Source organism: Loxodonta africana, chromosome 3 (assembly GCF_030014295.1).
Source record: "Loxodonta africana isolate mLoxAfr1 chromosome 3, mLoxAfr1.hap2, whole genome shotgun sequence".
In the NCBI taxonomy this organism is placed as follows: domain Eukaryota; kingdom Metazoa; phylum Chordata; class Mammalia; order Proboscidea; family Elephantidae; genus Loxodonta; species Loxodonta africana.
In genome coordinates, this window is record NC_087344.1 from 2,614,480 (window position 1) to 2,641,625 (window position 27,146).

A 27,146-nucleotide genomic window follows, 5' to 3' on the forward strand; every position below is an offset into this window, starting at 1 on the left:
CGCCAAGATTCCATGTCCCAAGGAAGGCACTACCCTTCCTTCTGCCCAATTTTATTGTAAGACATGATACAAGGTGCACAAAGAGGTGAAGAAAACAAAGATGTCACCTTGAAGACTAAGGTGCACCTGATCCAAGCCATGGTATTTTCAATGGTATCATATGCGTGTGAAGCTGGACAATGAATAAGGAAGACAGAAGAAGAATTAATGCCTTTTAATTGTGGTGTTGGGGAAGAATTTTGAATATACCATGGACTGCCAAAAGAACGAACAAATCTGTCTTGGAAGAAGTACAACCAGAATGCTCCTTAGAAGCAAGGATAGTGAGACTATGTCTTACATACTTTGGACATGTTGTCAGAAGAGATCAGTCCCTGGAGAAGGACATCATGCCTGGCAAAGTATAGGGTCAACAAAGAAGAGGAAGACCCTCAACGAGATGGACTGACGTAGTGGCTGCAACAATGGTCTCAAGCATGTGGGCATGGTGCAGGACTGGGAAGTACATAGGGTCACTATGAGTTGGAAGAGACTTGAAGGCACCTAACAACAACAAGAAGAGGTGAAACAGGTATCAGGTTACTATAAAAACTAGCTGGTGTAAGGCGGGATGGAGAGGTGGTAGTGTTGAACACAGAAGGAGGGGAGAAAGGAATTTTCAGAATAAATATTTTTCTTTCCTGAATTTTGTTTCAATCTCTATTCATGGCACCAACAGTTTATAGTTATGAAGTAATAGTGAAAAGGAAGTTCTCTGCCATACAGTCAGAAATCTGGGAGCAATTCTCAACACAACTTTCTTTATTACTTTTAGACCCAGTCAATTAATCACAAAATCAAAAAGGAAAAGCAGTCTCTGCCTTAGTTCCAATTTCTTTCTACCCATGTCCCACATGGGGACCCCTCATGTTTTAATTCGTAGACTCAGGTGAAATGTCCCTCTTGCTAAGGATATTTCTTCAGCAGTATTAGTTTACTTTTGTTATTTTCCCTAATCTTTTTTCCAATCTACCTCTCATTAATTCTTTTAACAATTTTTTTTTTTTTTTTTTAGTTTGTTCACTGATGTTGACTGTGCCCTCAAAAGTGTAAGCTATACGGAGATTTGCCTGAGTCTGTTTAAAGATTATTGTTGTTGTTAGGTGCCTTCCAGTCCATTCTGACTCACGGTGATCCTCCGTACAACAGAAGGAAACAAGGCCTGGTCCTGAGTCATCTTCACAATCGCTAAGCTGGAGCCCACTGTTGCAGCCACTGTGTCAATCCATCTTTTTCGCTGACCATCTGTTTTAACAAACATGATGTCCTCCAGGAACTCGTGCCTCCTGATAACTGGTGCCTCCGAAGTATGTGAGAGGCCATCCTTGCTTCTACGGAGCATCTGGCTGTACCTTATGCGGCAGTTCTCTGTCCTATACGGTCGCTATGAGTCAGGATTGACTAGTTGGCAACTGGTCGTTTGGTTTGAGGCTTCTGTTTACGGAGGAAATAAAGGCAAGAGGAAGAACCCAAGTCCGAGGCCAAGTCCCTGAACGTGCCCACCACTGGGCGGAGCCCTCTGCCCCCGCGCCGGCACCCCGCCCCTCCCGCCGAGAGCTCAGCGCAGGAAGCGGAAGTGCGCGTGCGCGGCCGGCAGCCATGATTCGCGGTCGGCCGGCTGGGGCGTGAGGTACGTCTGTGGCGCCGCCGGCGTCCGGCCTGGGCCGGTACCAGGTCCGCCGGGGGGGGGGGCCCGCTGGGGTTCCGGATGGTGCCGGGCCGCGGGGCCTCCGTAGCCGGACTTGGCCTGCAGCCTCGCGCCGCCGGCGCTGCCTCTTCTCCGGGGCCTGGGCCTCGGCCGGCGGCGCGGCGAAGCGGCCGCTGTGCTCTCCCAGCCCGGCTGAGGAGTCCCGCGCCCGCCGCGTCGGGACGGCCAGGTAGGGGGGCGAGGCCTAGGTGTGTCGGGGCGTTAATAGGTGAGGCCGTGCGTGGGCGGAGACCAGGGGTGTCCGCGTCGCCGGGAGTCTGTGAGGAATGCGGGGTGACAAGCCCGGGGAGTTAGCCTGTGCGCGCCCTGCTCCCGCCGCCTGAGTGCGCCCCGCACCGGGCTCCGTCGTCCGCCTGCGTCCCCGCCGGCAAGGACTGTTGGGAAGCTCTTGGGGGTTCTCAAGGAAGTGGGGTTGTGGGGAGGCGTCTCCCCCTCCCCTGGTTTGTTAACGGGCTCTGGTGGCGCAGTGGTTAAGCGCTCGGTTGGAACCCATCATCCACTCCAGCCACTCAGCGGGAGAAAGATGTGGCAGTCTGCTTCCTTAAAGATTACAGCCTTGGGAACCCTGTGGGGGTGGTTCTGCCCTATGCCGCTGTCGTTAGGTGCCGTCGAGTCGATTCTTACTCATAGTGAGTCCATGTACAACAGAACGAAAACACTGTCTGGTCCTGGACCGTCTTCATAATCGTCATTATGTTTGAGCCCCGTGTTACAGCCAGTATGTCAGTCATCTCGTTGAGGGTCTTCGTTTTTTTCCCTGACCCTGTGCTTTGCCAAGCATGATGTCCTTCTCCTGGGACTGGTCTCTCCTGACATGTCGGAAATTTGTGTGATGAAGCCTCGCCATACTTGATTCTAAGGCGCTTTCTGGCTGTACTTCTTCCAAGACAGATTTGTTTATTCTTTTGGCACTTTTGGTGTATTCCGTATTCTTTACCAGCACCATAATTCAGAGGCATCAATTCTTCAGTTTTTCTTATTTGTTGTCCAGCTTTCACATACATATGAGGTGATTGAAAATATCATGGCTTGGGTCAGGCACGCCTTACTCATACAAGTGAATCATTGCTTTTTAACGCTTTAAAGAGATCTTTTGCTGCACATTTGCCCTATGTAATCAGTTGTTTGATTTCTTGACTGCTGCTTCCATGGGTGTTGGTTGTGGATGATATCCTTGACAACTTCAGTCTTTTCTCAGTTATCATGAAATAAGATTATTGTGAGTGATGTCTACCTCCCCTGGTTTAATTGTTCAGGAGCCCCAGTGACACTTGGCTGCTACTTGAAAAGTCGGTGGTTTGAACCCACCATTCACTCCGTGGACCAATGAGCAACGTCATGTTAAACGGAGAAGAGATTGAAGTTGTCAAAGGTTTCATTTTACTTGGATCCACAATCAGCAGCCATGGAAGCAGCAGTTAAGAAATCAAAAGACGCATTGCATTGGGCAAATCTGCTGCAAAGGACCTCTTTAAAGTGTTGAAGAGCAAAGATGTCACCTTGAAGACTAAGTTGCATCTGACCTGAGCCATGGTATTTTCAATCACATCATACACATGTGAAAGCTGAACAATGAATAAGGAAGACAGAAGAAGAATTGATGTCTTTGAATTGTGGTGTTGGTGAAGAATATTGAATATTCCATGGACTGCCAAAAGAATAACCAAATCTGTCTCAGAAGAAGTACAACCGGAATGCTTCTTAAAAGCAAGGATGGAAATACTGAGTCTTACATACTTTGGACATGTTGTCAGGAGGAATCAGTCCCTGGAGAAGGACATCATGTTTGGCAGGGTACAAGGTCAGCGGAAAAGAGGAAGACCCTCAGCGAGGTGGATTGACACAGTGGCTGCAACAATGAGCTCAAGCGTAACAAGGATTCTAAGGATAGCTCAGGACCGGGCAGTGTTTCATTGTGTTGTGCATAGGGATGCTATGAGTTGGAACCGACTTGAAGGTAGCTAACAACAATAACAATCCAATCTGTGGGAGAAAGATGTGCCAGTCTGCATCCATAAGATTAAACCGAAAAAAAACAGCCTTGGAAATCTTGTAGGGTCGTTCTTTCCTGTGCTGTAGGGATGCTGTGAGCCAGATTGACTCCATGACAGTGGATTTGATTTTCAGTTTAATTGTTACAGGACTGCAACTTAGATGAAAAAATAAGAAACATGAATTGAAACTAGAATGCTAATTTATGACCATAGTTATCCCCACTTTAGGAGGAAAATACTGATTAAGGGGCACATTTCCAGGAATTCACTTGGCTCTAAGGCAGAAATTCCCGTCACAGTTGTGCCAAAGACAGTATGGCCACGTGATGTAGCTGAACAACGTCAACATAGGAGACAGGCAGTTTATAGAGATCACACACCCAGTGTTTCTCCGAGATCCTAAGCATAGATAGAGACAGGTTCTGTGCTGGACTAGATGCTGATGAGACAGCCGTAATTTCTGCTTCCAGATAAAAAAAAGATAGCCACACTTAATAGGTTGAAGGTTTTTTGCAGTTAAAAACCAGGCGTATTTCCTTTGTCAGAGCAGCAAATACTGGAATTGAGGGCAAAACGAGAGGCGTGTTTTATGGAAATATTTCGATATCTCCTGATCAGCCGTGCTACAGTATTGTTGATTGTGCCTCATTCTTTGAAATAGTTGTTTTAGAAAGTACTTCTGTTTTAAGAATATGAGGTGTATAGCTATTGGAAAGTGTTCATTTATAAAACGTAACTTCAAACATGAAAAAGTAAAATTTTAATTGATGATAATGTATATAGAATTTGTAATATAAATGGAAAATATATTTGTATTTAAAGCAAACGTAATAATATAGAATGAAGGTAATGTGTGTGTCTCTAATCTGTGGAAGGTAAGAGTAACAAAAGGACACTCTTTTACATACAGCAAAAGGTAGGAAGAAATATGTAGAGGCCAGAAAATCAAACAGCAGCTGCGTAAATTTCAACACTTAAAATGTGTAATTTTAATCGTCCTGTTTGAGAATCATTGCTAACTCCAAAATCATTGAAGAGTCCATTCTTTCATTGCTGCAGTTTCTCAAACGTGATTTTGTTTTTCTAGGTTATCACTGCCTAGAATTGGCATTTAATCTTTGAAATGCCCACATTCCTCCCTACATCCCCATGACATCAATCCCATGTAGGATGGAAGCCATGTATTTATTTTCCTTTGGTAACAAGATCTTACCTAATCAAACATCTGTGTAGCTCTCTCTCCTTGGGTGGGAGAAAAAAAAAAAAAAAAAAATCTCACGAAAAAGAACCAAAAAAAAAAAAAACCCATTGCCATTAAGTTGCTTTTGATTCATACCAACCCTGTAGGAGAGAGTAGAACTCCATAGGATTTCCAAGGAGATGCTGGTGGATTTGAACTGCTGACCTTTTGGTTAGCAGCAAAGCTCTTAACCACTGCAGCAGAAAGAAAGAAATGTAAATTGCAAAATTGACCAGAAAAATGCAGATCACTTTTACAATGATATAAATGAAATGAGAATTTTTTAAAAAAGAGTTTAACTTCACATATGAAAAATCAAGGAGTCATCATGGATTCTTTAAGCAAAGTTGAAAAATATGTTCTGGAAATTCACCCATGTTGATATCAATTATAAATGTTTGTATGGATTTACAAGAAGCAAAGATGCCCATCTGAAAACATAGTCTGACCCTTGGGCCTCTGACACCCTGTGGAAATCAGGTTCAAATTTTCTAGCCTGGCCAGGCCTGGATGCTTCTCCTGCTCTGGGATGAGGAAATTGCTCCATCTGTGATTTCTGTGCCATACGGCTGAAACCTGTAGAGCTGCATGAAGAATGCAGATACCATCAAGGTGGAGCAATGCCTTGAGCCTGGGAGAAAGCCCTGCCCAGGCAAAGAGCTGAAGCCAAGGATCTGATACTCCTTAGTTACTCAACACCGTCTCCCCACACCATTCCTCATCTTCTTCCATTTCAGGTCCCAAGTGTGATCAGAAAGAAGTGGTCCAGTCTAGGCAGCTGTGGACCTAGGACGACCACCTAACACATCTATAAAATCACGAGTAAGGATTTCAACTGCTGACGGGCTGTGTAGACCAAACATTATTCATCTGCCTCCAGACTTCCTAGTGGCTTTGCTTCCACTCCCATCCTTCTTGCCTTCACTGGTTTCTTGGGCTGTAGAGAGAACATTCGCTTAGACTTCAAGAGGCTGGAGGCAGGAAATGGTGAGTACCACGGAGAACTGGGTAATTGTTAGCATAAACAGGTGAAGCTCAATGTGATTTGTTGGGGAACCAGCTATATACTCCCAGGTCTGTGTTTCGGTGGCAGAAGAGGCCAAGGTCTATATCCTAAGAAGCGCCATTGCCAACGGGGCCCTTCCTGTACACCTAATGCAGTTTTTAAAGCCTTGGATGCCTGGGTCATTTTCCTTCTGTGACTTCCAAGTTGGCACCATGGGGCATTACCATCCCCACCCTGGGCCTTGGTGCTCTGTGTTGAATGACAGATCTCCTGACCAGAGCCTGAATCAGAACAGCTGTGATTGAGGAGGCTGAGCCCCAGGGCCTCCAGAGCAGGCCTTGTTCCATCACTGCAAACAGTGTTCTTTGCTTCCCCCAGGCACTGCGGTCTTTTCTAACACTGGAGCTCTAACTCGCACACTGTGTAAGGGGGTGGAGAACAGGAGAGATAGTAGGGCAAGAACCCTGGCTCTTTATGGGATCCTGCATGAGGTTTAGTGCTCTCATGACCTCACCAAAGGAATGAGGTAGGAGAGTGAGTCCAGCTGGATCATGTGTGGTGTCTCCAAAACCATCATCTTGCCCCCCTGCCCCTCTTATGGGACGCTGGATTTGCTTGAGGCTTTCAGGTGTGCAAGAAGCACGAGTCCCGTTCCAGGTCCATGTCCTCCCTGCCTGTCTCTGCCTAGAGCTGGTGGTAAACTGTGAAATTATTTTACTGCTCCCCGGTCTTGGATTGGAATCTAAGAGTGTTTTTTTTTTTTTTTTGCTGGAAAAACAATAGGAGATGGTTGTTTTTTTTAACTTCCCAGGGTCACAGTCTGCACTTGAAGAAAATTTTTGGAACCAAGTTTTTATGTTTCTACGGAGAATTTTTTCCATTTAATAGGTTTAGAACTTCTCAAACACAGCGGAATGCTTATTATGTAAAAGTTACCGTGAAACTTTCTTAAATCTTGAGAAGATTCTTAAAGACTCCTGTTACATTAGGAAGTCATGCTGGAACCCCCAATATGTTAAATATTTTAGCAGCATTCTCCTGGCTGAGATAAAATGTATGTACAGACTCTGATTTCCTTGGTTACTGTGTTTAGAAAGAGAGCTCTAATTTATATTTTTGTGATTTGCACAGATGTATTAGACCATTTAATAACAGTTGGGTTGTAAATGATTAAATTTTAGATGGTTTTATTATTTAAAAAAAAAAAAAAACCAATGCTGTCGAGTTGATTCCGACTCATAGCGACCCTATAGGACAGAGTAGAACTGCCCCATAGAGTTTCCAAGGAGCGCTTGTCGGATTCGAACTGCTGACCTCTTGGTTAGCAGCCGTAGCACTTAACCACTACGCCACCAGGGTTTCCGGTTTTATTATTATGAATGTGAATTCCTGGTAAAAACACTTAACATTTGTTTTGACTTTTCGCATGTTTAAAAGTATAACTTAGTTTAATGAAATTGTGTTTTTCCAATAGATAATGTCTTCAGAGTTCAAATCTCATTATGAACTTAGAAAGGATACTTCATGAAGACTTGTTCCTACTCTTGGCTCATCCAGACGTTTTTTCCTCTGTTAGTTACCTTTAGATAATCAGCTTTGTTGTAACTTTTTTAACCGTCTTGCTAGAATTTCTTTATGTCAGTGCGAACAAATGGAATAAAAATTTTTTTTATTTCTCCTCAGAGGTGTAGGGAAGGTAACGAGTGACCAGGCGCAGTCTGTCGTGCCACTGCCCCCATTTTGAGCGCTCAGGAGCAACCCCTAAGTTGTGCTGCCTCCCCCTGCCCCCATTTCAAAATGAATAGACATTGGTTGCGGCCGTGCATCTGCTGAAATGCCTTCCCCCTGTTTTTTAGCTGCCTGAGTCAGGCACCTTTCCTATTTGTGGCACTTTGGAATGTTATTCCACGCCTTGCCTGGAGACCCCCTGAACTTGCAGCCCAGGCAAGTGGCACTTTTCATCTCCACCCCTCACCCCCGTTCCTCCAACTTTGTTACACATCCTATAGCATGGAATTTGTGCTTGTTTTTACAGGGAAATTATCCAGGAGGTCTGTTCATACAATACATAGCTAGCTTAAGTGTAAATGTTATAAAATGCCATAGTATTGCGTTTGGTGGACCTTAGTTTTTCCTGATTTTTTGCTGATGATGGTGGTATTTTTTTTAAATCTTAGCACCAAGAATGGACATTTTGCTTTCATAAAACTTCCTGTGTTTTATAAATGTGAATTTCTAAGATTCAGGCATGAAAAGTTTAGGAATAAAAACCCTGCTGACCTAAGACAAGTTAAATCAAAATGAAGGGGTTGTCAGATTACTTGAGAAAATTGTCGCTATGTTGTTAGGTGCTGTTGAGTCGGCGCCAACTCACTTTGTACAGCAGAACGAAACACCGTCTGGTCCTGCACCATCCTCACAGCCATTGCTGTGTTTGAGCTCATTTTTACAGCCACTGTGTCAATTCATCTCCTTAAGGGTCTTCTTTTTCACTGAAATTCTACTTCGCCAAGCATGATGTCCTTGGTAAAATTAATAAGTGAAAATCACGTTTTTTTCCAAGTTTTAAATAATGCTTTAGCTTTCTGTTGTAAAAGGTATTATGATCTAACAATGCATGAAACTTTTCATGTAATGTTTAAACAACACTAATATAAAAACTCAAGTATGAACAAAACTTGGGGTGTTCTTAGAGGCTCTGAGTATGTCCCGCTCTGATCTCTTTAACCTGGAGGTAACTACAGTCTATATATTAGAAATTTATTATTGTTGCCATTATTCCAGCTTCACCACTTGGGTCTTAGTTTCGTAAACAATGTATTTCTTCAATTTTGTATAAATGCAGTTACTCTGTATGTGTTCCTTAGTGAATTGTTTTCCTCATGATGTTTTTGAGTTTCACACATGTTAGTGTCTGTAGCTCTAGTCTACGCATGTCCCTCTGCATGTATGTATTCCGCTTGATGAATTGACCATAATTCACCGCTCCTTTGAACAGCTTAAGGAACTTGTGTTGTTTAAAGTTTAGTTTTTGCTCTTGTGAATAGTGCCGCTGTGTCATTCTCTTCCCATACTGTATGTACACGATACCTCTCCAGTGAGGGGAAAATGGCTGAGTTGCAAATCATAGCCAAATTTAACCTTATTTGTTTACCAGTTTTCCCTTCTATGAAGTAAGTATATGTATTTCATCTGTTCCATTTGCTTGGCCTATACAGAGGTTCTCAAATTTATCAGTTTTTATTTTGTAATGGGTGTGAAATAGTATCTTACTGTAACTTTACTATGCAGCGATCTTGCACTACTGCAGTACTGACAAGGCTGTGCATATTTTCCCACTGTAAATTCACGTTTTTATGACCTTTTAGGGATTCTTTGTAGAGGTTGGAAATAGGTATGTTTATTACAAATTTTTTCTTAGCGTGTAGCTTAGGTACCCACTCACTTTTTGTTTCCTTTGATGAATAGTCCTAAATTTTAATATAATTGAATTTGTCAATGTCTTCCAAACCAAACCCATTGCTGTTTAGTCGATTCTGACTCAAAATGACGCTATAGGACAGACGAAAACTGCTCCATAGGGTTTCTATGGAGTGGATGATTGATTTGAACTGTCAGCCTTTTGGTTAGCAGCTGATCTCTTAAACACGTTGCCACCAGCGCTCTGTCAATCTCTTCTGTCTTGTTTTTTTCACTCTCTACTATTGTCATGAAATCGTTTGTTTATAACTTCTGAAAATGTTACAGTTTTCCATTTTGACATTTAAAGCTAATCTACTTGGAATTGATATTTGCATGTAGAGGAAGTAGGAATACATTCATAGTTTCAATTAGATGATTAGTTGTCTCTACCCCACATGTTAAAGTGTCTGTAGTTGCCGACCCCGACATGTCTGTCAGTTTTTCGTACTGTGTGGGCTTTTGTGTTGCTGTGATGCTGGAAGCTATGCCACCGGTGTTCAAATGCCAGCAGGGTCATCCGTGGCAGACAGGTTTCAGCTGAGCTTCCAGACTAGGAAGAAGGACCCAGCAGTCTACTTCTGAGAAGAATTAGCCAGTGAAGACCTTGTGAATAGCAGCAGAACATTGATATAGTGCCGGAAGTTGGGCCCCTCAGGTTGGAAGGCACTCAAAAAACCACTGGGGAAGAGCTGCCTCCTCAAAGTAGAGTCAACCTTAATGACGTGGATGGAGTCAAGCTTTCAGGACCTTCATTTGTGGTTGTGGCACAACTCAAAATGAGAAGAAACAGCTGCAGATATCCATTAATAATTAGAATGTGGAATGTACGAGGTATTAATTTAGGAAAATGGGAAATTGTCAGAAATGCAATAGAATGCATAAGGATTGATATCCTAGGCATAGTGTTCGATAATGTCTGAATTCTATTGTATCACCTTTGTTTGGAATGGGCACAAAGGTGGATATCTTCTGATTAGTTGGCCAGGCAGCTGTCTTCCAGATTTCTTGGCATAGGCAGGTGAGCTCCTCCAGTGCTGTATCTGTTCATTTAAACATCTCATTTGATGTTCTGTGAATTCCTGCAGCCTTGTTTTTCATCACTGCTTTCGGTACAGCCTGGACTTCTTCCTTCAGTACCATTCATTCTTGATCTTATGATACTTCCCAAAATGGTTGAATGTCGACCAGGTCTTTTGGTACGGTGATTCTGTGAAACCATCCATCTTCCTATATTGTTCAACATTTTCCCCATAGAATCCTTCAATATTACAACTCGGGGCTTCAATTTTTATTTATTTTTTTATTGTCCTTTAAGTGAAAGTTTACAGTTCACGTTAGTTTCTCATACAAAAATTTATATGCACATTGTTATGTGACCCTAGTTGCTCTCCCTATAATGTGACAGTACACTCCTCTTTTCCACCCCACATTTCTCATGTTCGTTTAACCAACTCCTGTCCTTTTCTGCCTTCTCATCTTGTCACGGCTTGAATTTTTTTCTTCAGTTCTTTATACTTGAAAAGTACCAAGTGTGTTCTACCTTTTTGGTTTTCTAACTCCAGGTCTTTGCACATTTCATTATAATACTTTGTCTTCTTGAGCTGCCTTTTGAAATCTTCTGATCAGCCCTTAATACTTCATCATTTCGTCATCTCACTTTAGCTACTATATGTTCAAGCACAAGTTTCACAGTCTCTTCTGACATCCATTATGATCTTTTCTTTCTTTCCTGTCTTTTCAATGGTCTCTTGTTTTCTTCATGTATGATATCCTTGATGTCATTCCACAACTCGTCTGTCTTTGGTCATTAGTGTTCGATTTGTCAAATATTTTCCTGAAATAGTCTCTAAATTCGGGTAGGACATATTCAAGGCCGTATTTTGGCTCTTCTAGACTTGCTTTAATTTTCTTCAGCTTCAACTTGAACTTGCGTATGAGTGATTGATGATCTGATCCTCAGTGGGTCCCTGGCCTTGTTCTGATTGATGATATCGAGCTTCTCCATCGTCTCTTTCCACAGATGTAGTCGACTTGATTCCTGTGTATTTCATCTGTTGAGGTACGTGTATATAGTCGCCGTTTATGTTGGTGAAAAAATGTATTTGTGATGAAGAAGTCATTGGTCTTGGAAAATTCTGTCATTCGATCTGTTATGTCACCAAGGCCATATTTTCCAACTACCATTTTTTGTTTCCAACTTTTGCATTCCAATCACTGGTAATTATCAGTGCATCTTGATTGCATGTTTGATCAATTTCAGACTAATATTTAGATCCTTGATCCATTTTCAGGTAATTTTTGTATATGGTGCATTCCCTGGGTAGTGCAGACAGTTAAGCGCTTGAATGTGAATCAAAAGTTTGCTAGTTTCAATCCACCCAAGAGGGCCTTAGAAGAAAGGCCTTGTGACCTACTCACAAGGGACCACAGCCGTTGAAGACTCTGTGGAGTGCAGTTGTACCCTGGCCCACGTGGGTCTTCCGTGACTTGGAATTGACTGCAACTGAGGTTTTTTTTTTTTTAATTTTTTAGCATGTGGTATGAGGTAGGGTCCAACTTCATTGTTTTGCATATGGAAATCCGGTTGTCTGAGCACATTTGTTGAAGAGAGTATTACTTCCCCGTCGAATAATGTTGGCATCCTTCTTGAAAATCGACTGAGCATAGATTTAGTTTAATTCTGTTGTGTTTTATATGTACGTCTTTATACCCGTGTATAACTGTTTTGGTTAATGTAGTTTTGTAGTAACTTTTGATGTCAGGAAATATACATTGTCCCATTTATTTCTTTTTCAGAATTGTTTTGTCTATTTGAGCCATTTGCAATTTGTATGAATTTGAGAAGCCATTTCTGCCAGTAAGACACTGGAGTTTTGATGGGGATTCCATTCAGTTCATAGAACACTTACAATAACACTGATGTCTTAACATTAATCTTCCAGCACATGCAGACCGGTGGTGAATTCGTTTAGGTGTTATTTAGTTTTTTTCAGTTATGTGTTACACATTTTGATGTACTTGCCTTTTTCTAGATATATCATAAAAGTGAGATGATAGAATATTTGTCCTTTTGTGACTGACTTAATTCACTTACCGTTTTGCCAGAGACACAGGACTTTGCTGGGAGGAAGATCTCAGTGTTGTCAGAATTGATTGGAATGTTTCCTTTGTCTCCTTGTCATAGTACTCAGTTGAACCCTATGTCATTCATGTTGTTATTGTGTTATGACAGCCAGAATCACACCAAAAGCGTATGCCCCTGAGCAGAAGTGGAGCTGTGAGGAATTTAGGCTTCAGATACACATGAGCCTGCATTCTGACCCTGGCTCGTCTACATTCTACTTGGGCAGTATTGAGCATATGATTAACTGATAATCCCTTAAGTTTGCTGAAATAGCTATGAACCTATTTCACATAATGTGTTTAATAGAGTGGTTGTAACTGGAGTGTAATGGTTTTTCCAAAACCTTTTCTGTATTGTAGTTGCTCAATAAATGGAATATTTGATCATTAATATTTTGTAGTAATGTGTAGTAGGATTTTTGATGACTTTGACGTATACGACCTGTTTCCCTACAATGGAGAAGACATTTAGATTTTTGCCTAAGGATGAAAGCTTGTTTTAACTCCATTGTGCCAGGAATAACTGGACACGACCTAGGCAATTTACTCACCCCTGCCCTGACAAGAGGAGCATAGCTATCCTGCAGCTGCCCTGCTGTTCAGTCCCATTTCAGCATCAGAAATGTGATATGGCGGCCTTTTGTCTCTTCACGAATGTGAACACCAGTCTGTTGAGTCTGTCTCTCAGAGTCTAATCCTTAGTGGGCCCTACATCTGGGTAGTTCTAGACATCAGGGTCCAGGTAGTCATATGCTCATGTACCTTTTAGTGGGTGCCAATGTGAAAACATTTTGAAGTAGAAGCTCTACAGGGCAGGTAAATTTCTTAGGATTCATGGGCAAATTAACTGCTAAGCCCTCTGCATTTCAGTTACCTTCCTTACAAAATGGGAATCTTAACCTGTTCTTCAAGGTCAGCAAACACAAGGGCGTGCTACTATGCTCTTTGCAGAAATAAAGGGTTTTGTGACTTAAAATCGAGTGTGCTTGTGGGTGTTCCTGGGTGTATGTTCATTGGAATGGTCCTTTTTAATTGGATTAAGTTTGAGAATTGTGTAGACATCTAGATTCTCATGTTCTCGGTCCCTCAGCTGAGTTCTGGTAACTTTCTCATCTCCTTGCCTCTTTCCAGGAAAACGTCAGAGGGGATGATGGCGCATCTGTTGAGTCATATAAAAATTTGTAACAGACGTGTAAAAATTTGTAATTTTTAGAAAGAATATCTGCTTTTTGGCAGGTGGTCTTGTCACCTCCTGTTGACCTTGGTTGCCGTTTTGTGTAGGCTTCTAGACCTGTCATGGTTGGTGAAGGACACAAGGAACAATTACCAGCCCCCCAGTGTTTCCTAGTTATTAATATCTCATCCTGTTTTGTTAAGTGTTCTGATGGGTCTTACGGGAGGAGATCAAATTGCTTTTTTGCAAAGAAATGATGATCTGAATGTGGAAATAGGTCATTGATTTGTAGAGGATTTCTCTCCCTTCTGCTTTGTGTTCTGACTGTTCTGGAACATAAATATACAGAGGAATAAGATGGGAATTGGTCAGTGTCAAACCGTGGACAAATAAGTTGAGTGTGTTAGAAATATTGTTAAATTTATGGATAGAATGCCAAGAGTCAGGATGTAAATGCAGACTGCAAAAGGCCAAACTCTGGAGTAGAACAGAGAAACTTGTGTGACTTTTCTATGAATTTTCTGTACCCCTACACTGGCAGCCTCACCTGTTCTTTTGCACACGTTGGGGAAGATGATATCTTGCTGATCCAGAATATGTGGGCTGTTTTAGGAGTCTGTGCTGTTTGAGGATGTGGCCGTGGACTTTACCCAGGAAGAGTGGGCTTTGCTGGATTCTGCTCAGAGAAAACTCTACAGAGATGTGATGACGGAAACCTTCAGGAACCTGGCCTCAGTTGGTAAGGAGGATTTCAAATTTTTTTTTTTTCATTGTGAATGACCATGTTGTACTCATGGAGATAGTTTGAAGGTTTCAGTTGAGGAATGGGAGTATTTTGAATCACATGACAGATGTCCACTGCTCTCATGGAGCTTTGTTTCTGTAGTCTTTCCATTGAAAGCAAAAATCTGCTTATTAAACTGAGTTTGTATTTGTCTCCTGGTGAAAAGCCTTGAGGGTGTTTAAGTATTGTAATATTGTGCATTGGCTTCAGGGGTCACTTTGGACACGGATTTGTAGGTTGGTGCTTCCTTGGAGTTTTACTGTGTTTATTATAAATTTGACATCATTATTTTGTTGCAGATAAACTCATAGCAGTTCATCTGTAGAGACCAAAGTATTGGCCCAGTGTCAGGGAAATGGTGCTCCCATCTGTCCTGTTCTCGTGATCTGCCTTTTCCCATGAACACCATGTCAGCCACGCCCACTTGTTCTCCCAGGGAAAGATGTAAGGAGAGTGGAGTTAGGAGTTATTCTGAGCCAAGGTGGCAGGACACACTAGGAAGGCAAGAATCCTTTGAAGAACAAGCCCTTCATGGAGGGGATTACATTTAAATAAATGACCTTGAAAAACTCTGTTTGAGGAGGCTAAATTTCCACATATATACTTTGCTTTTTTTTTTTTTTAACATCAGTCCTCTAACACCATCTGTGTTTATGGAACAGAAGTTCCCCATTTCTCTTTTAACGTTTCTTTCGTGCACATGCATTGTATGTAGTACCTTTCGACTGTGCTTCCCAATTATGACACTGTTATTTTCAGTCATCAGAGAGTTATTTTTTAGTAAACAGCTTACCCTTTTTACCTTTGCCAACATCCAGGAACATCCAAATGCCTCATAGTCTTTCTGCGCTCACAGGTGCCTTGTTCCTCACCAATTCTGTTCCATGTTGTGAAACTCCACTTAACATTATCCGGTCAGTTTCTCAACAGGGTGATAAAGGACAGATAGTGTCCAGTGAACAGTTGATAATGCGATTCATGAGAGAGACCTCTTGGTACACCATCTCAGGAGAAATTTGTGAATTCCATGGCATTGAAGAGCAGTGTAACAACCTGGGGAGTCATGTGAGGTGAGTGTCATTTGCACGATTATTAACAGTATCTCAGGAGTGAGTCTTAAGGTGTCAGAGCATTTACTTTTGTGTATGTGTGTATATAAAAACTAGCTCTAAAATTGTGTTCACAGAATTTTCATACTATATTTTCATATACATAAGTGTGATATTTAGTATTTGAAATATATTTCACTTGTACTGAATTATCAGAAAGCCTCGTTATTTAGGAACACTGACAGTAACAGAATTGACCTTTATGAGATGATTTGACCTATTCCACATGAGATAACTCAAGGGAGAAAACAGGTATTTACTGTGTACTATAATTATGAAATTATAACTAACATACTGCTAATAGCATGCTGCCTGTTTTTAACAGAAGGCTTACGGTTGAGGGCCTCCATGAGAGTAAAGAAGGGAAAGTAAATCAAAGGAAAGAAGGTCATCAGTGTGGAAGATCTTTCAGCAAGATTGCACATTTTACCAGGATCAAAAGAACTCCTCCTAGAGAAAATCCTCCTGAGTTCCATGAGTGTGGAAAAGCTTCCAAGTATCAGTCTTCATTTAAATGTCACATCAGATCTCATACTGGATGCGATAACTATGAGTGTAAGGAGTGTGGAGTGGCTTGCAGTTGTTCCTCTTACCTAAAAACTCATGTAAAAACTCTTACTGGACAGGAAATTGATAAATGTAAGGAATGTGGCATCACCTGTAGTTGTTCTTCATCTCTTGCTACACATACAAGAAATCATTGTAGAGAGAAGCCATATGAATGTAAGGAATTTGGGAAAGCTTTTGGTCAGTTCTCAGCCCTCATTGAACGAAACAAAATTCAAAGTGGAAAGCAATCTTATGATGGTAAGGAATATGGGAATACCTGTAGTTCTTCCTCATCCCTCAGTAAACATATAAGTATTGACAGTGAAGTGAGGCCCTATGAATGTAAGGAATGGGGGGAAGCATTTAGTAAGCCCTCAGAGCTGACTGGCCATATAAGAACTCACAGTGGAGAGTGGCCTCATGAATGTAAGGAATGTGGAAAAGCCTTTAGTTGTGCTTCATCCCTCACTACGCATACAAGAACTCACAGTGGAGAGAGGCCTTATAAATGTAAGGAATGTGGGAAAGCCTTTCGTTACTCTTCATCCCTCAGTAAACATAAAAGAATTCACAGTGGTGAGAGGCCTTATGAATGTAAGGAATGTGGGAAAAAATTCAGCCGGTCCTCACACCTCATTACACATATAAGAACTCACAGTGGAGAGAGGCCTTACGAATGTAAGGAATGTGGGAAAACATTTAGCCGGTCCTCACACCTCATTACACATATAAGAACTCACAGTGGAGAGAAGCCTTACGAATGTAAGGAATGTGGGAAAGCCTTTAGTTGTGCCTCACACCTCACTACTCACATAAGAACACACAGTGGAGAGAGGCCTTATGAATGTAAGGAATGTGGGAAAGCCTTTAGCCAGTCCTCAAATCTCATGAACCATGTAAAAACTCACAGTGGAGAGCGGCCTTATGAATGCAAGGAATGTGGAAAAGCCTTTAGTCAGTTGTCAAAGCTGACTGGCCACATAAGAACTCACAGTGGAGAGCAGCCTTATGATTGTAAGGAATGTGGGAAATCTTTTTGTGATTCTTCTAGCCTCACTACACATATAAGAACTCACAGTGGAGAGAGGCCTTATATATGTAAGGAATGTGGAAAAGCCTTTAGCCAGTCGTCACACTTGATCAACCACATAAGAACTCACAGTGGAGAGCGGCCTTATGAATGTAAGGAATGTGGGAAAGCATTTAGCCGGTCCTCACACCTCACTAACCATATAAGAACTCAGAGGGGAGAGAGGCCTTATGAATGTAAAGAATGTAGGAAAGCCTTTAGTTGGCGCTCAGCCCTCAATACTCATATAAGAACTCACAGAGGAGAGAAGCCTTACAAATGTAAGGAATGTGGGAAAGCATTTAGCCAGTCCTCCCACCTGATCAACCATGTAAGAATACACAGTGGAGAGCGGCCTTATGAATGTAAGGAATGTCTGAAAGCCTTTAGCCAGGCCTCTTCTCTAATTCAACATATAAGAACACACAGTGGTGACAGGCCTTATGAATGTAAGGAATGAGGGAGCATCTTCAGCTCTCTTTGCCGTTTCAAATGTGAGAAGGTGCGCTGAAGAGAAATACACATGACACGTGACAGATCCTGTAAATGTAAAAGGCAAGGAAAGCCTTCAGTGGCTGTCCCTCCTTAGAACCGCTGTGATACCGCACACACTGGAGAGACTCTTCGACTGTAAGCAAAGAAATTCTTCAGTTGTAGCACAAGACTTTGGTTAAGTATCAAATGTTATTTTGGTTCTGTTATATAAAAATCGTCTTTATTAAAAAATCTCATCAACCCTTCGTGGTACAAACCACATGTGGTTTTATCAGCATGTTTTTAAGGTTTTTATTTATACTTTTTCACATTATAAAGCAGTATGTTCTCTTTGTGGAAATTTTGATTTTAACTGAAAATTATAAGGAAAAGCAAAAATCACTCAGAATCCCACCACTTGTTATTTTGGGTATTTTCTCTTGGCCATTGTATGCAGAGCAGTGTTTCTGAAAGAATCTGGATGATACCCTCTGTGTAGTGTTTTCATTGATTTCCTTAACATTTTCTGCAACTGCAGTTGATCCCTAGTTTGCCACTGAGGAAACTGCCCAGAAGACTTTAACCTACATCTCACCATTTCTCAAAAATGTCTCAAATGGTGCTGTGAGAGGCAGGATTGTCACTGAAGGAGGGGCCACACTGGGGATACAAAGAGATGGTGGGCCTGCCCAGACCCACAGCCTGACCTAGATGCAGTGGAGCTTCTGTCCAGCACAGGCACAGAACCGTATCTTGAAAAAGCCCTGCTTTTGTTAATTTTGTAGTTCAAGGAGAGAATGCACTGAGCCAGGAGTTGAGGCTGCAGCTGCTGAACTGGGCTGTACCGGTGACTACTGCTCCACCTGGGTGCACACCTGCTGCAGGGCCTGGAGATTATCACAGAGCTCCTCTGCCCCACAGTGAACTGGAACCGTGTTCCTTGACTTCCGTATAAGGGGCTTGGAAAATAGTGACTACAGGTAGCAAAAGCCTTCAAAAAGGCCTCACATTGACCTAGAAATTCTTTAAGAATCATCCTATGGAAATCCTTGGGCACCGTAGTGGTACCTTGATAATTGTGGTAGATTGTGGAAATAGTGAGAGGTGGAATGATGTCAGTGTCCATCAGGAAGGGAGTTTTTAGATAAATGCCTGGCTACATGTCACACTGTTGTACTGCCACTAAAAGAATTTCTTCAGAAAAATTTAGTCCACAGGTAAAGCAGTCATAGTTTAATGTGTGATAGGACAGGTGATATGGATTTAATTATGTCCTCCAAAAATGTGTGTATTCACTTGATTAGGCCATGATTCCCAGTATTCTGTGGTTGTCCTCCATTTTGTGGTTGAAATTTTATGTTAAAGAGGATTAGGGTGGGATTGTAACACCCTTACCAGGTCACATCCCTGATCCAATGCAAAGAGAGTTTTCCTGGGGTGTGGCCTGCACCCACCTTCTGTCTCTCAAGAAATGAAAGGGAAGCAGGCAGAGAGTTGGGGACCTCATGCCACCAAGAAAGCAGTGCCGGGAGCGGAGCATGTCCTTGGGACCTGAGGTTCCTGCGCTGAGACGCTGCCAGACCATGGGAAGAGTGATGACAAGGACCTTCCTCCAGAGCTGACAGAGAAGAATGACTTCCACTGGAGCTGATACCCTGAATTTGGACTTGTAGCCTAACTTCTGTCTGTTAAAGCCATCTACTTGTGGTATTTCTGTTACAGCAGGACTAGACAACTAAGACAGCAGGTATAAAATAGTGTGTACATAATGTTGGCAGTTTTATAAAAAATGTGTATATACAGACAGATCAGCCTGTAGAGATCTGTCCCAAAGGTGAAACTAAGTGATCTCTTTACTCTGTCTGCTTCTCCCTAACTGCAAACTTTGGCAGTGATTGTTCATTTCTTTTACAATTTTAAATTTAAAAATATTAATTTGGTTTTGGGAGGTACAGTATCACTTTTGACAAATATATGAAGTCATATAACAAGTGCTACCATGAAAATACACAACAGCTCTCATTTTCCTCCAAAAAATTCCCTAGTGCAGCCACTTTTTTTTCAGTCATGAACTCCTGACACCTGCCCGTGTCCGTGTCATGCTGTCTGTAGTTTTTTGATTCTGGCTCCTGTCATTTACTGCAAAGAACTTGAGTTTGCCCAGTGTTGGTGAACGTACTGATTGTTCCTTTTTATTGCTGTGTAGTATGTTGTATAGATACTCCACAGATTGTGTATTTATCAGGCTAAAAATATTTGAGTTTACAGTTTTTTTTGGTTTTTGTCTTTTTGAATAAAACTGTTACCAACATTCATGCACAGGGTTTGAAGTGGACATAAGGTTTAATTTTTCTCATCTGTATCCCTATGACTGGGATTGCTTTGTCCTGGTAAATGTATGATTACCTTCATAAGAAACTTCCAGTCTGTTTCTCAAAGGGGCTGTGCCATTTTATATTGCACCAAAAGCCTGTAATCCCAATTGCTGCTGCAATCTGGAGAGGCAGCTTTCTAGAGGAATAAAACACAGTCTGTTTGCCTCTGGCTTTAGGGGAGGGATTTGGCTTGGCAGCTCACCTGACAGACATCCCTGTATTTGTGAGGACAACGTGTGGATGTAGCACCTGGATTAGTCCTCAGGCCCAAGTGTATGGAGCTCAGGCTGTGCCACTCGTGCCCAAAGAGAGCTGGAGGAAACCTGCAGTGTCAGAATGCTGTGGCTGCGGGAATCCTCCACTGGACAATCCACACAGAGCAAAGTGGGGACAAAGATGCCCTCTCCAGGAGCCTGGCAGGTGATCTCACAGGAACCAGGAATGAAAGCCCTTTGTGCACTGATAACTGGCCCAGGAGAAAGGTAAGGCCCAGCTCCATTATCACAGATGAGGCAAAAATGGGATACTGTAGCAGAAGCAATAAATTAATAACCAGGACAGAGGTCAAGGTGTAGCTTTTTATTTTGTTGGTTTTCCATCAGTAATAAGCCTCGTCTTAGCGATGTCAAAGCTTAGTTCTTGATTCCCAATGTGCTCCCCCTTCCTGGAGGAGCTTAAAGTTTCTGCCCTCTGGGCCTGTCTGCCTCTCCTACCAATCCTCTGACTAACCAGACGCAGCAAAATCTGATCTGACCAGTGAAAGGGCACAGCTCTAGAGAGCCAAGTGTGCCTAGGATTTCCGACACCGACCATAAATCTGGGGGCTTGTGGAATCACCCAGCTTTCCAACTAACTGGCTAAAATTCAGTTGTCCCCACAAGTCCCTCAGGTTCAATAAGTTGCTAGGATGATGAAGAACTTAGAAAGTGCTATACTTCCAGTTTGAAAACAACAGAAAGGATGCAGATCAGGACCAGCATACAGCAAAGCTACACATGTCGAGGTTTGGCAGCGTGTCCAATCTGGCGTTCTCAAATCTCAAGCACACCTTAGTTCTTCCCTCCTCCTGCCCAGGTGTGTCTATCACCAACCAGAAAGTTTACTCAAAATGCAGCGTGCGGAGCGTTATTAGGGTTTCGTTATGCAGACATGACTGAACCATTGATCATAAGTTTGAACTTGGTCTCCAGCCCAGTCCCCTTCCTGGAGTTCACGTGGAGGTAGTGCTGATATCACATGGAGGGTCTTTTGAATCCTTTAATCACCTCTTTATGATATGTTACACAGTGTGCTCTGACATCTTTTCTAAACATCATCGCCATTGCAATTATTCAGGAAATTCTTTGTATAATTTTTCACCACGCGAGACTGCTTATCTCTTCTCCGTTTTTTTTCTTTTTTTAATTGTGCTTTAAATGAACGTTGACAATTCAAGTCAGTTTCTCATACAAAAGTTACGCACACACTGCTATGTGACCCTAGTTGCTCTCCCCATAATGTGACAGCACACTCCTTCTCTCCACCCTGTTTTTCTGTGTCCATTCAACCAGTTACTGTCCCCTCTGCCTTTTTATCTCACCCCCAGACAGGAGCTGCCCACATAGTCTCATGTGTCTACTTGAGCCAAGAAGCTCACTCCTGACCAATGTCATTTTATGTCTCATAGTTGAGTCTAATATTTGTCTGAAGAGTTGGCTCAGGAATGATTTCAGTTTTGGGCTAACAGTCCGGGGGCCGTGGTTTCTGGGGCCCCTCGAATCTCAGATCATTAAGTCTGGTCTTTTTACTAGAAATTGAGGTCTGCATCCCACTTTTCTCCTGCTCCCTCAGGGATTCTCTGTTGTATTCCCTGTCAGGGCTGTCATTGGTGGTAGCTGGGCACCTTCTAGTTCTTCCCGTCTAAGGCTGATGGAGTCTCTGGTTTATGTGGCCCTTTCTTTGTTTTGGGCTCATATTGTCCTCGTGTCTTTGGTGTACTTCATTCTCCTGTGCCCCAGGTGGGCTGAGACCAGTTCGTGCATCTTACATGGCCACTTGCTAGCTTTTAAGACCCCAGATACCACTCACCGAAGTGGGATGCAGAACATATTTTTTAATGCCCTTTGTTGTGCCAGTTGAGCTACGCATCCCCTGAATCCATGGTCCCTAGACCCTTTCGTCAGCTACTGTGTCCCTTGAAGTGTTTAGTTGTATTCAGAAAATGTCTTAGCTTTTGGTTAGTCCAGTTGTGCTGACTTCTGTATTGTGTGTTGTCCTTCCCTTCACCTATAATAATTCTTGTCTACTATGTAGTTAGTGAATACCCCTCTCCCTCCCTCCCGACCCTTGTAACCATCACAGAACGTTTTCTTCTGTGTTTAAACCTTTTCCTGGATTCTTATTATAATAGTGGTCTCATACAATGTTTGTCCTTTTGTGACTGACTAATTTCACTCAGCGTAATGCCTTCCAGATTCCTCCATGTTATGAGATGTTTCATGGATTCATCGTTGTTCTTTATCATTGTGTAGTATTCTATTGTGTGAATATACTGTAATTTATGCATTCATCTGTTGATGGGCTCCTTGGTTTCCATCTTTTTGCTATTGTAAACAGTGCTGCAATGAACATGGGTTCACATATATCTATTCGTGTAGGGGCATTTATTTCTCTAGGATATATTCCAAGAAATGGGATAGCTGGATTGTAGGGTAGTTCTATTTCTAGTTTTTAAGGAAGTGCCAAATCAATTTCCAAAGTGGTTGTACCATTTTACATTCCCACCAGCAGTATATAAGTGTTCGAGTCTCTCCACAACGTCTCCGACATTTATTATTTTGTATTTTTTGGATTAATGCCAGCCTTGTTGGGTTGAGATGGTATCTCATTGTAGTTTTGGTTTGCATTTCTCTAATGGCTAATGATCGTGAGCATTTCCTCATGTATCTGTTAGCCTCCTGAATGTCTTCTTTGTTGAAGTGCCCGTTCATATCCTTTGCCCATTTTTTAATGGGGTTGCTTGTGTTCTTGTTGAGGTTTTGCAGTATCTTGTAGATGTTAGAGATTAGACGCTGATCAGATTTGTAGTACCCAAAAACTTTTTCCCAGTCTGTAGGTTGTCTTTTTACTTTTTTGGTGAGGTCTTTGGATGAGCGTAAGTGCTTGATTTTTAGGAGCTCCCAGTTATCTAATTTCTCTTCTGGTGTTTGTGCACTGTTAGTAATGTTTGTATACTGTTTATGCCATGTATTAGGGCTCCTAACATTGTCCCTATTTTTTCTTCCATGGTCTTTATTGTTTTAGATTTTATGTTTACGTCTTTGATCCATTTTGAGTTAGTTTTTGTGCATGGTGTGAGGTATGGGTCTTGTTTCATTTTTTTTGCAGATGGATATCCAGTTATGCCAGCACCATTTGTTAAAGAGACTGTCTTTTTCCCATTTAATGGACTTTGGGCCTTTGTCAAACATCAGTTGCTTGTAGGTGGATGGATTTATGTCTGGATTCTCAATTCTGCTCCATTGGTCTATGTATCTGTTATTGTACCAGTACCAGGCTGTTTTGACAACTATGGCGGTATAATAGGTCCTAAAATCAGGTAGAGTGAGGCCTCCCACTTTGTTCTTCCTTTTCAGTAATGCTTTCTTTACCCAGGGCTCCTTCCCTTTCCATATGAAGTTGGGGATTTGTTTTTACGTCTCATTAAAAGATGCCGTTGGAATTTGGATTGGGATTGCATTGTATTTATCCATCGCTTTGGGTAAAATAGACATTTTCACAATGTTGAGTCTTCCTATCCGTGAGCAAGGTATGTTTTTCCACTTATGTAGGTCTCTTCTGGGCTCTTGGAGTAGTGTCTTCTGGTTTTTTTTTTTTTTGTATAGGTCTTTGATGTCTGTGGTTAGATTTATTCCTAAGCATTTTTTTTATTTGGATGAGAAATATGATATTTTAATATTTAATTGAATTCAATATTTACTAAATCCCTACATTTAATATATATGGAAATAGCAAGTAAAAAATCTACCAGTACATTTGGGGCCAGCTAGGCTTTCAGCAGTGGAGATTCATTTTTTTTTTTTTTAATTAACTTTTATTAAGCTTCAAGTGAGCGTTTACAAATCCAATCAGTCTGTCACATATAAGTTTACATACATCTTACTCCCTACTCCCACTTGCTCTCCCCCATTGGGTCAGCCCTTTCAGTCTCTCCTTTCGTGACAATTTTGCCAGCTTCCCTCTCTCTCTATTCTCCCATCCCCCCTCCAGACAAGAGTTGCCAACACAGTCTCAAGTGTCCACCTGATTTAATTAGCTCACTCTTCATCAGCATCCCTCTCCCCCCCGCTGACCAGTCCCTTTCATGTCTGATGAGTTGTCTTCGGGGATGGTTCCTGTCCTGGGCCAACAGAAGGTCTGGGGAGCATTGCCGCCGGGATTCCTCTAGTCTCAGTCAGACCATTAAGTATGGTCTTTATGAGAATTTGGGGTCTGCATCCCACTGATCTCCTGCTTCCTCAGGAGTTCTCTGTTGTGCTCCCTGTCAGGGCAGTCATCGATTGTGGCCGGGCACCAACTAGTTCTTCTGGTCTCAGGATGATGTAGGTCTCTGGTTCATGTGGCCCTTTCTGTCTCTTGGGCTCTTAGTTGTCGTGTGACCTTGGTGTTCTTCATTCTCCTTTGATCCGGGTGGGTTGAGACCAATTGATGCATCTTAGATGGCTGCTTGTTAGCATTTAAGACCCCAGACACCACATTTCAAAGTGGGATGCAGAATGTTTTCATAATAGAATTATTTTGCCAATTGACTTAGAAGTCCCCTCAAACCATGTTCCCCAGACCCCCGCCCCTGCTCCGCTGACCTTTGAATTGAAAAGTGAGATAGACGCCTCCACAATTATAGTAGGAGACTTCAACACACCACTTTCGGAGGAGAGGACATCCAGTAAGAAGCTCAATAGAGACACAGAAGACCTACTTACAACAATCAACCAACTTGACCTCATTGACTTATACAGAACTCTCCACCCAACTGCTGCAAAGTATACTTTTTTTTCTAATGCACATGGAACATTCTCTAGAATAGACCACATATTAGGTCATAAAACAAACCTTTGCAGAGTCCAAAACATCGAAATATTACAAAGCATCTTCTCAGACCACAAGGCAATAAAACTAGAAATCAATAACAGAAAAACTAGGGAAAAGAAATCAAATGCTTGGAAAATGAACAATACCCTCCTGAAAAAAGACTGGGTTATAGAAGACATCAAGGAGGGAATAAGGAAATTCATAGAATGCAACGAGAATGAAAATACTTCCTACCAAAACCTCTGGGACACAGCAAAAGCAGTGCTCAGAGGCCAATTTATATCGATAAATGCACACATACAAAAAGAAGAAAGAGCCAAAATCAGAGAACTGTCCCGACAACTTGAACAAATAGAAACTGAGCAACAAAAGAATACATCAGGCACCAGAAGAAAACCAATAATAAAAATTAGAGCTGAACTAAATGAATTAGAGAACAGAAAAACAATTGAAAGAATTAACAAAGCCAAAAGCTGGTTCTTTGAAAAAATTAAGAAACTTGATAAACCATTGGCTAGACTGACTAAAGAAATACAGGAGAGGAAACAAATAACCCGAATAAGAAACGAGAAGGACCACATCACAACAGAACCAAATGAAATTAAAAGAATCATTTCAGATTACTACGAAAAATTGTACTCTAACAAATTTGAAAACCTAGAAGAAATGGATGAATTCCTGGAAAAACACTACCTACCTAAACTAACACATTCAGAAGTAGAACAACTAAATAGACCCATAACAAAAAAAGAGATTGAAACGGTAATCAAAAAACTTCAACAAAAAAAAGCCCTGGCCCGGACGGCTTCACTGCAGAGTTCTACCAAACTTTCAGAGAAGAGTTAACACCACTACTACTGAAGGTATTTCAAAGCATAGACAATGACGGAATACTACCCAACTCATTCTATGAAGCCACCATCTCCCTGATACCAAAACCAGGCAAAGACATTACAAAAAAAGAAAATTATAGACCTATATCCCTCATGAACATAGATGCAAAAATCCTCAACAAAATTCTAGCCAATAGAATCCAACAACACATCAAAAAAATAATTCACCCTGATCAAGTGGGATTTATACCAGGTATGCAAGGCTGGTTTAATATCAGAAAAACCATTAATGTAATCCATCACATAAATAAAACAAAAGATAAAAACCACTTGATCTTATCAATTGATGCAGAAAAGGCATTTGACAAAGTCCAACACCCATTTATGATAAAAACTCTCACCAAAATAGGAATTGAAGGAAAATTCCTCAACATAATAAAGGGCATCTATGCAAAGCCAAGAGCCAATATCACTCTAAATGGAGAGAACCTGAAAGCATTTCCCTTGAGAACGGGAACCAGACAAGGATGCCCTTTACCACCGCTCTTATTCAACATCGTACTTGAAGTCCTAGCCAGGGCAATTAGGCTGTTCCTAAGCATTTTATCTTCTATGGGGATATCGTAAATGGTATTGACTTGGTGGTTTCCTCTTCGATGTTCTCTTTGTTGGTGTAGAGGAATCCAACTGATTTTTTATGTTTATCTTGTATCTTGATACTCTGCTGACCTCTTATACTATTAGTTTCAGTAGTTTTCTTCAGGATTCTTTCAGGTTTTCTGTGTATAAGATCATATCATTTGCCAATAGAGATACTTTTTACTTCTTCCTTACCAATTTGGATGCCCTTTATTTCTTTTTCTAGCCTAATTGCTCTGGCTAGGACCTCCAGCACAATGTTGAATAAAAGTGGTGATAAAGGGCATCCTTGTCTGGTTCCCGTTCTCAAGGGGAATGCTTTCACACTCACTCCATTTGGGATGATGTTGGCTGTTGACTTTGTATAAATGCCTTTATTATGTTGAGGAATTTTCCTATTTTGCTGAGAGTTTTCATCATGAATGGATGTTGGACTTTGTCAAATGCCTTTTCTGCCTCAATTGATAAGATCACGTGGTTCTTTTATTTATGGGATGG

At 41.7% G+C, this 27,146-nt stretch overlaps 2 protein-coding genes across 6 annotated transcripts in view; both read left to right on the forward strand.

Annotated features, from left to right (window-relative positions):
- Window positions 1-1,593: 1,593 nt before the first annotated feature.
- Window positions 1,594-22,368, forward strand: LOC100660822 (zinc finger protein 883-like). Of its 5 annotated transcripts, none has more exons than XM_010601445.3 (5): window positions 1,594-1,669; window positions 5,719-5,968; window positions 14,359-14,485; window positions 15,450-15,600; window positions 15,965-22,352. In XM_010601445.3, exons 2-5 carry the CDS (start codon window positions 5,966-5,968, stop codon window positions 17,715-17,717), a joined length of 2,034 nt encoding a protein of 677 aa, XP_010599747.1. In that variant the 5' UTR covers window positions 1,594-1,669; window positions 5,719-5,965; the 3' UTR covers window positions 17,718-22,352. The 5 variants fall into 5 exon arrangements, with proteins under 5 accessions (XP_010599747.1, XP_064136250.1, XP_010599746.1 ...); XM_010601444.3 differs by lacking the exon at window positions 1,594-1,669 and adding an exon at window positions 1,806-1,916; XM_064280180.1 differs by lacking the exon at window positions 5,719-5,968 and having other exon boundaries at window positions 1,625-1,669; window positions 15,965-22,360.
- The window catches only part of LOC100660529 (zinc finger protein 345-like), a 105,813-nt gene continuing 80,564 nt past the window's right edge, over window positions 1,898-27,146 (forward strand). The window contains exon 1 of the mRNA XM_064280176.1: window positions 1,898-1,916. The gene's annotated coding sequence lies outside the window, so the exon portion shown is untranslated. The remainder of the gene's footprint in view (window positions 1,917-27,146) is intronic.

What these genes read in the sequence shown, in the direction of transcription:
- LOC100660822 (XM_010601445.3), top strand. An exon ending in CAGGAACCTGGCCTCAGTTG is followed by an intron (nt 14,486 to 15,449) that starts GTAAGGAGGATT and finishes TTATCCGGTCAG; the next exon opens with TTTCTCAACAGGGTGATAAA. An exon ending in AACCTGGGGAGTCATGTGAG is followed by an intron (nt 15,601 to 15,964) that starts GTGAGTGTCATT and finishes TGTTTTTAACAG; the next exon opens with AAGGCTTACGGTTGAGGGCC.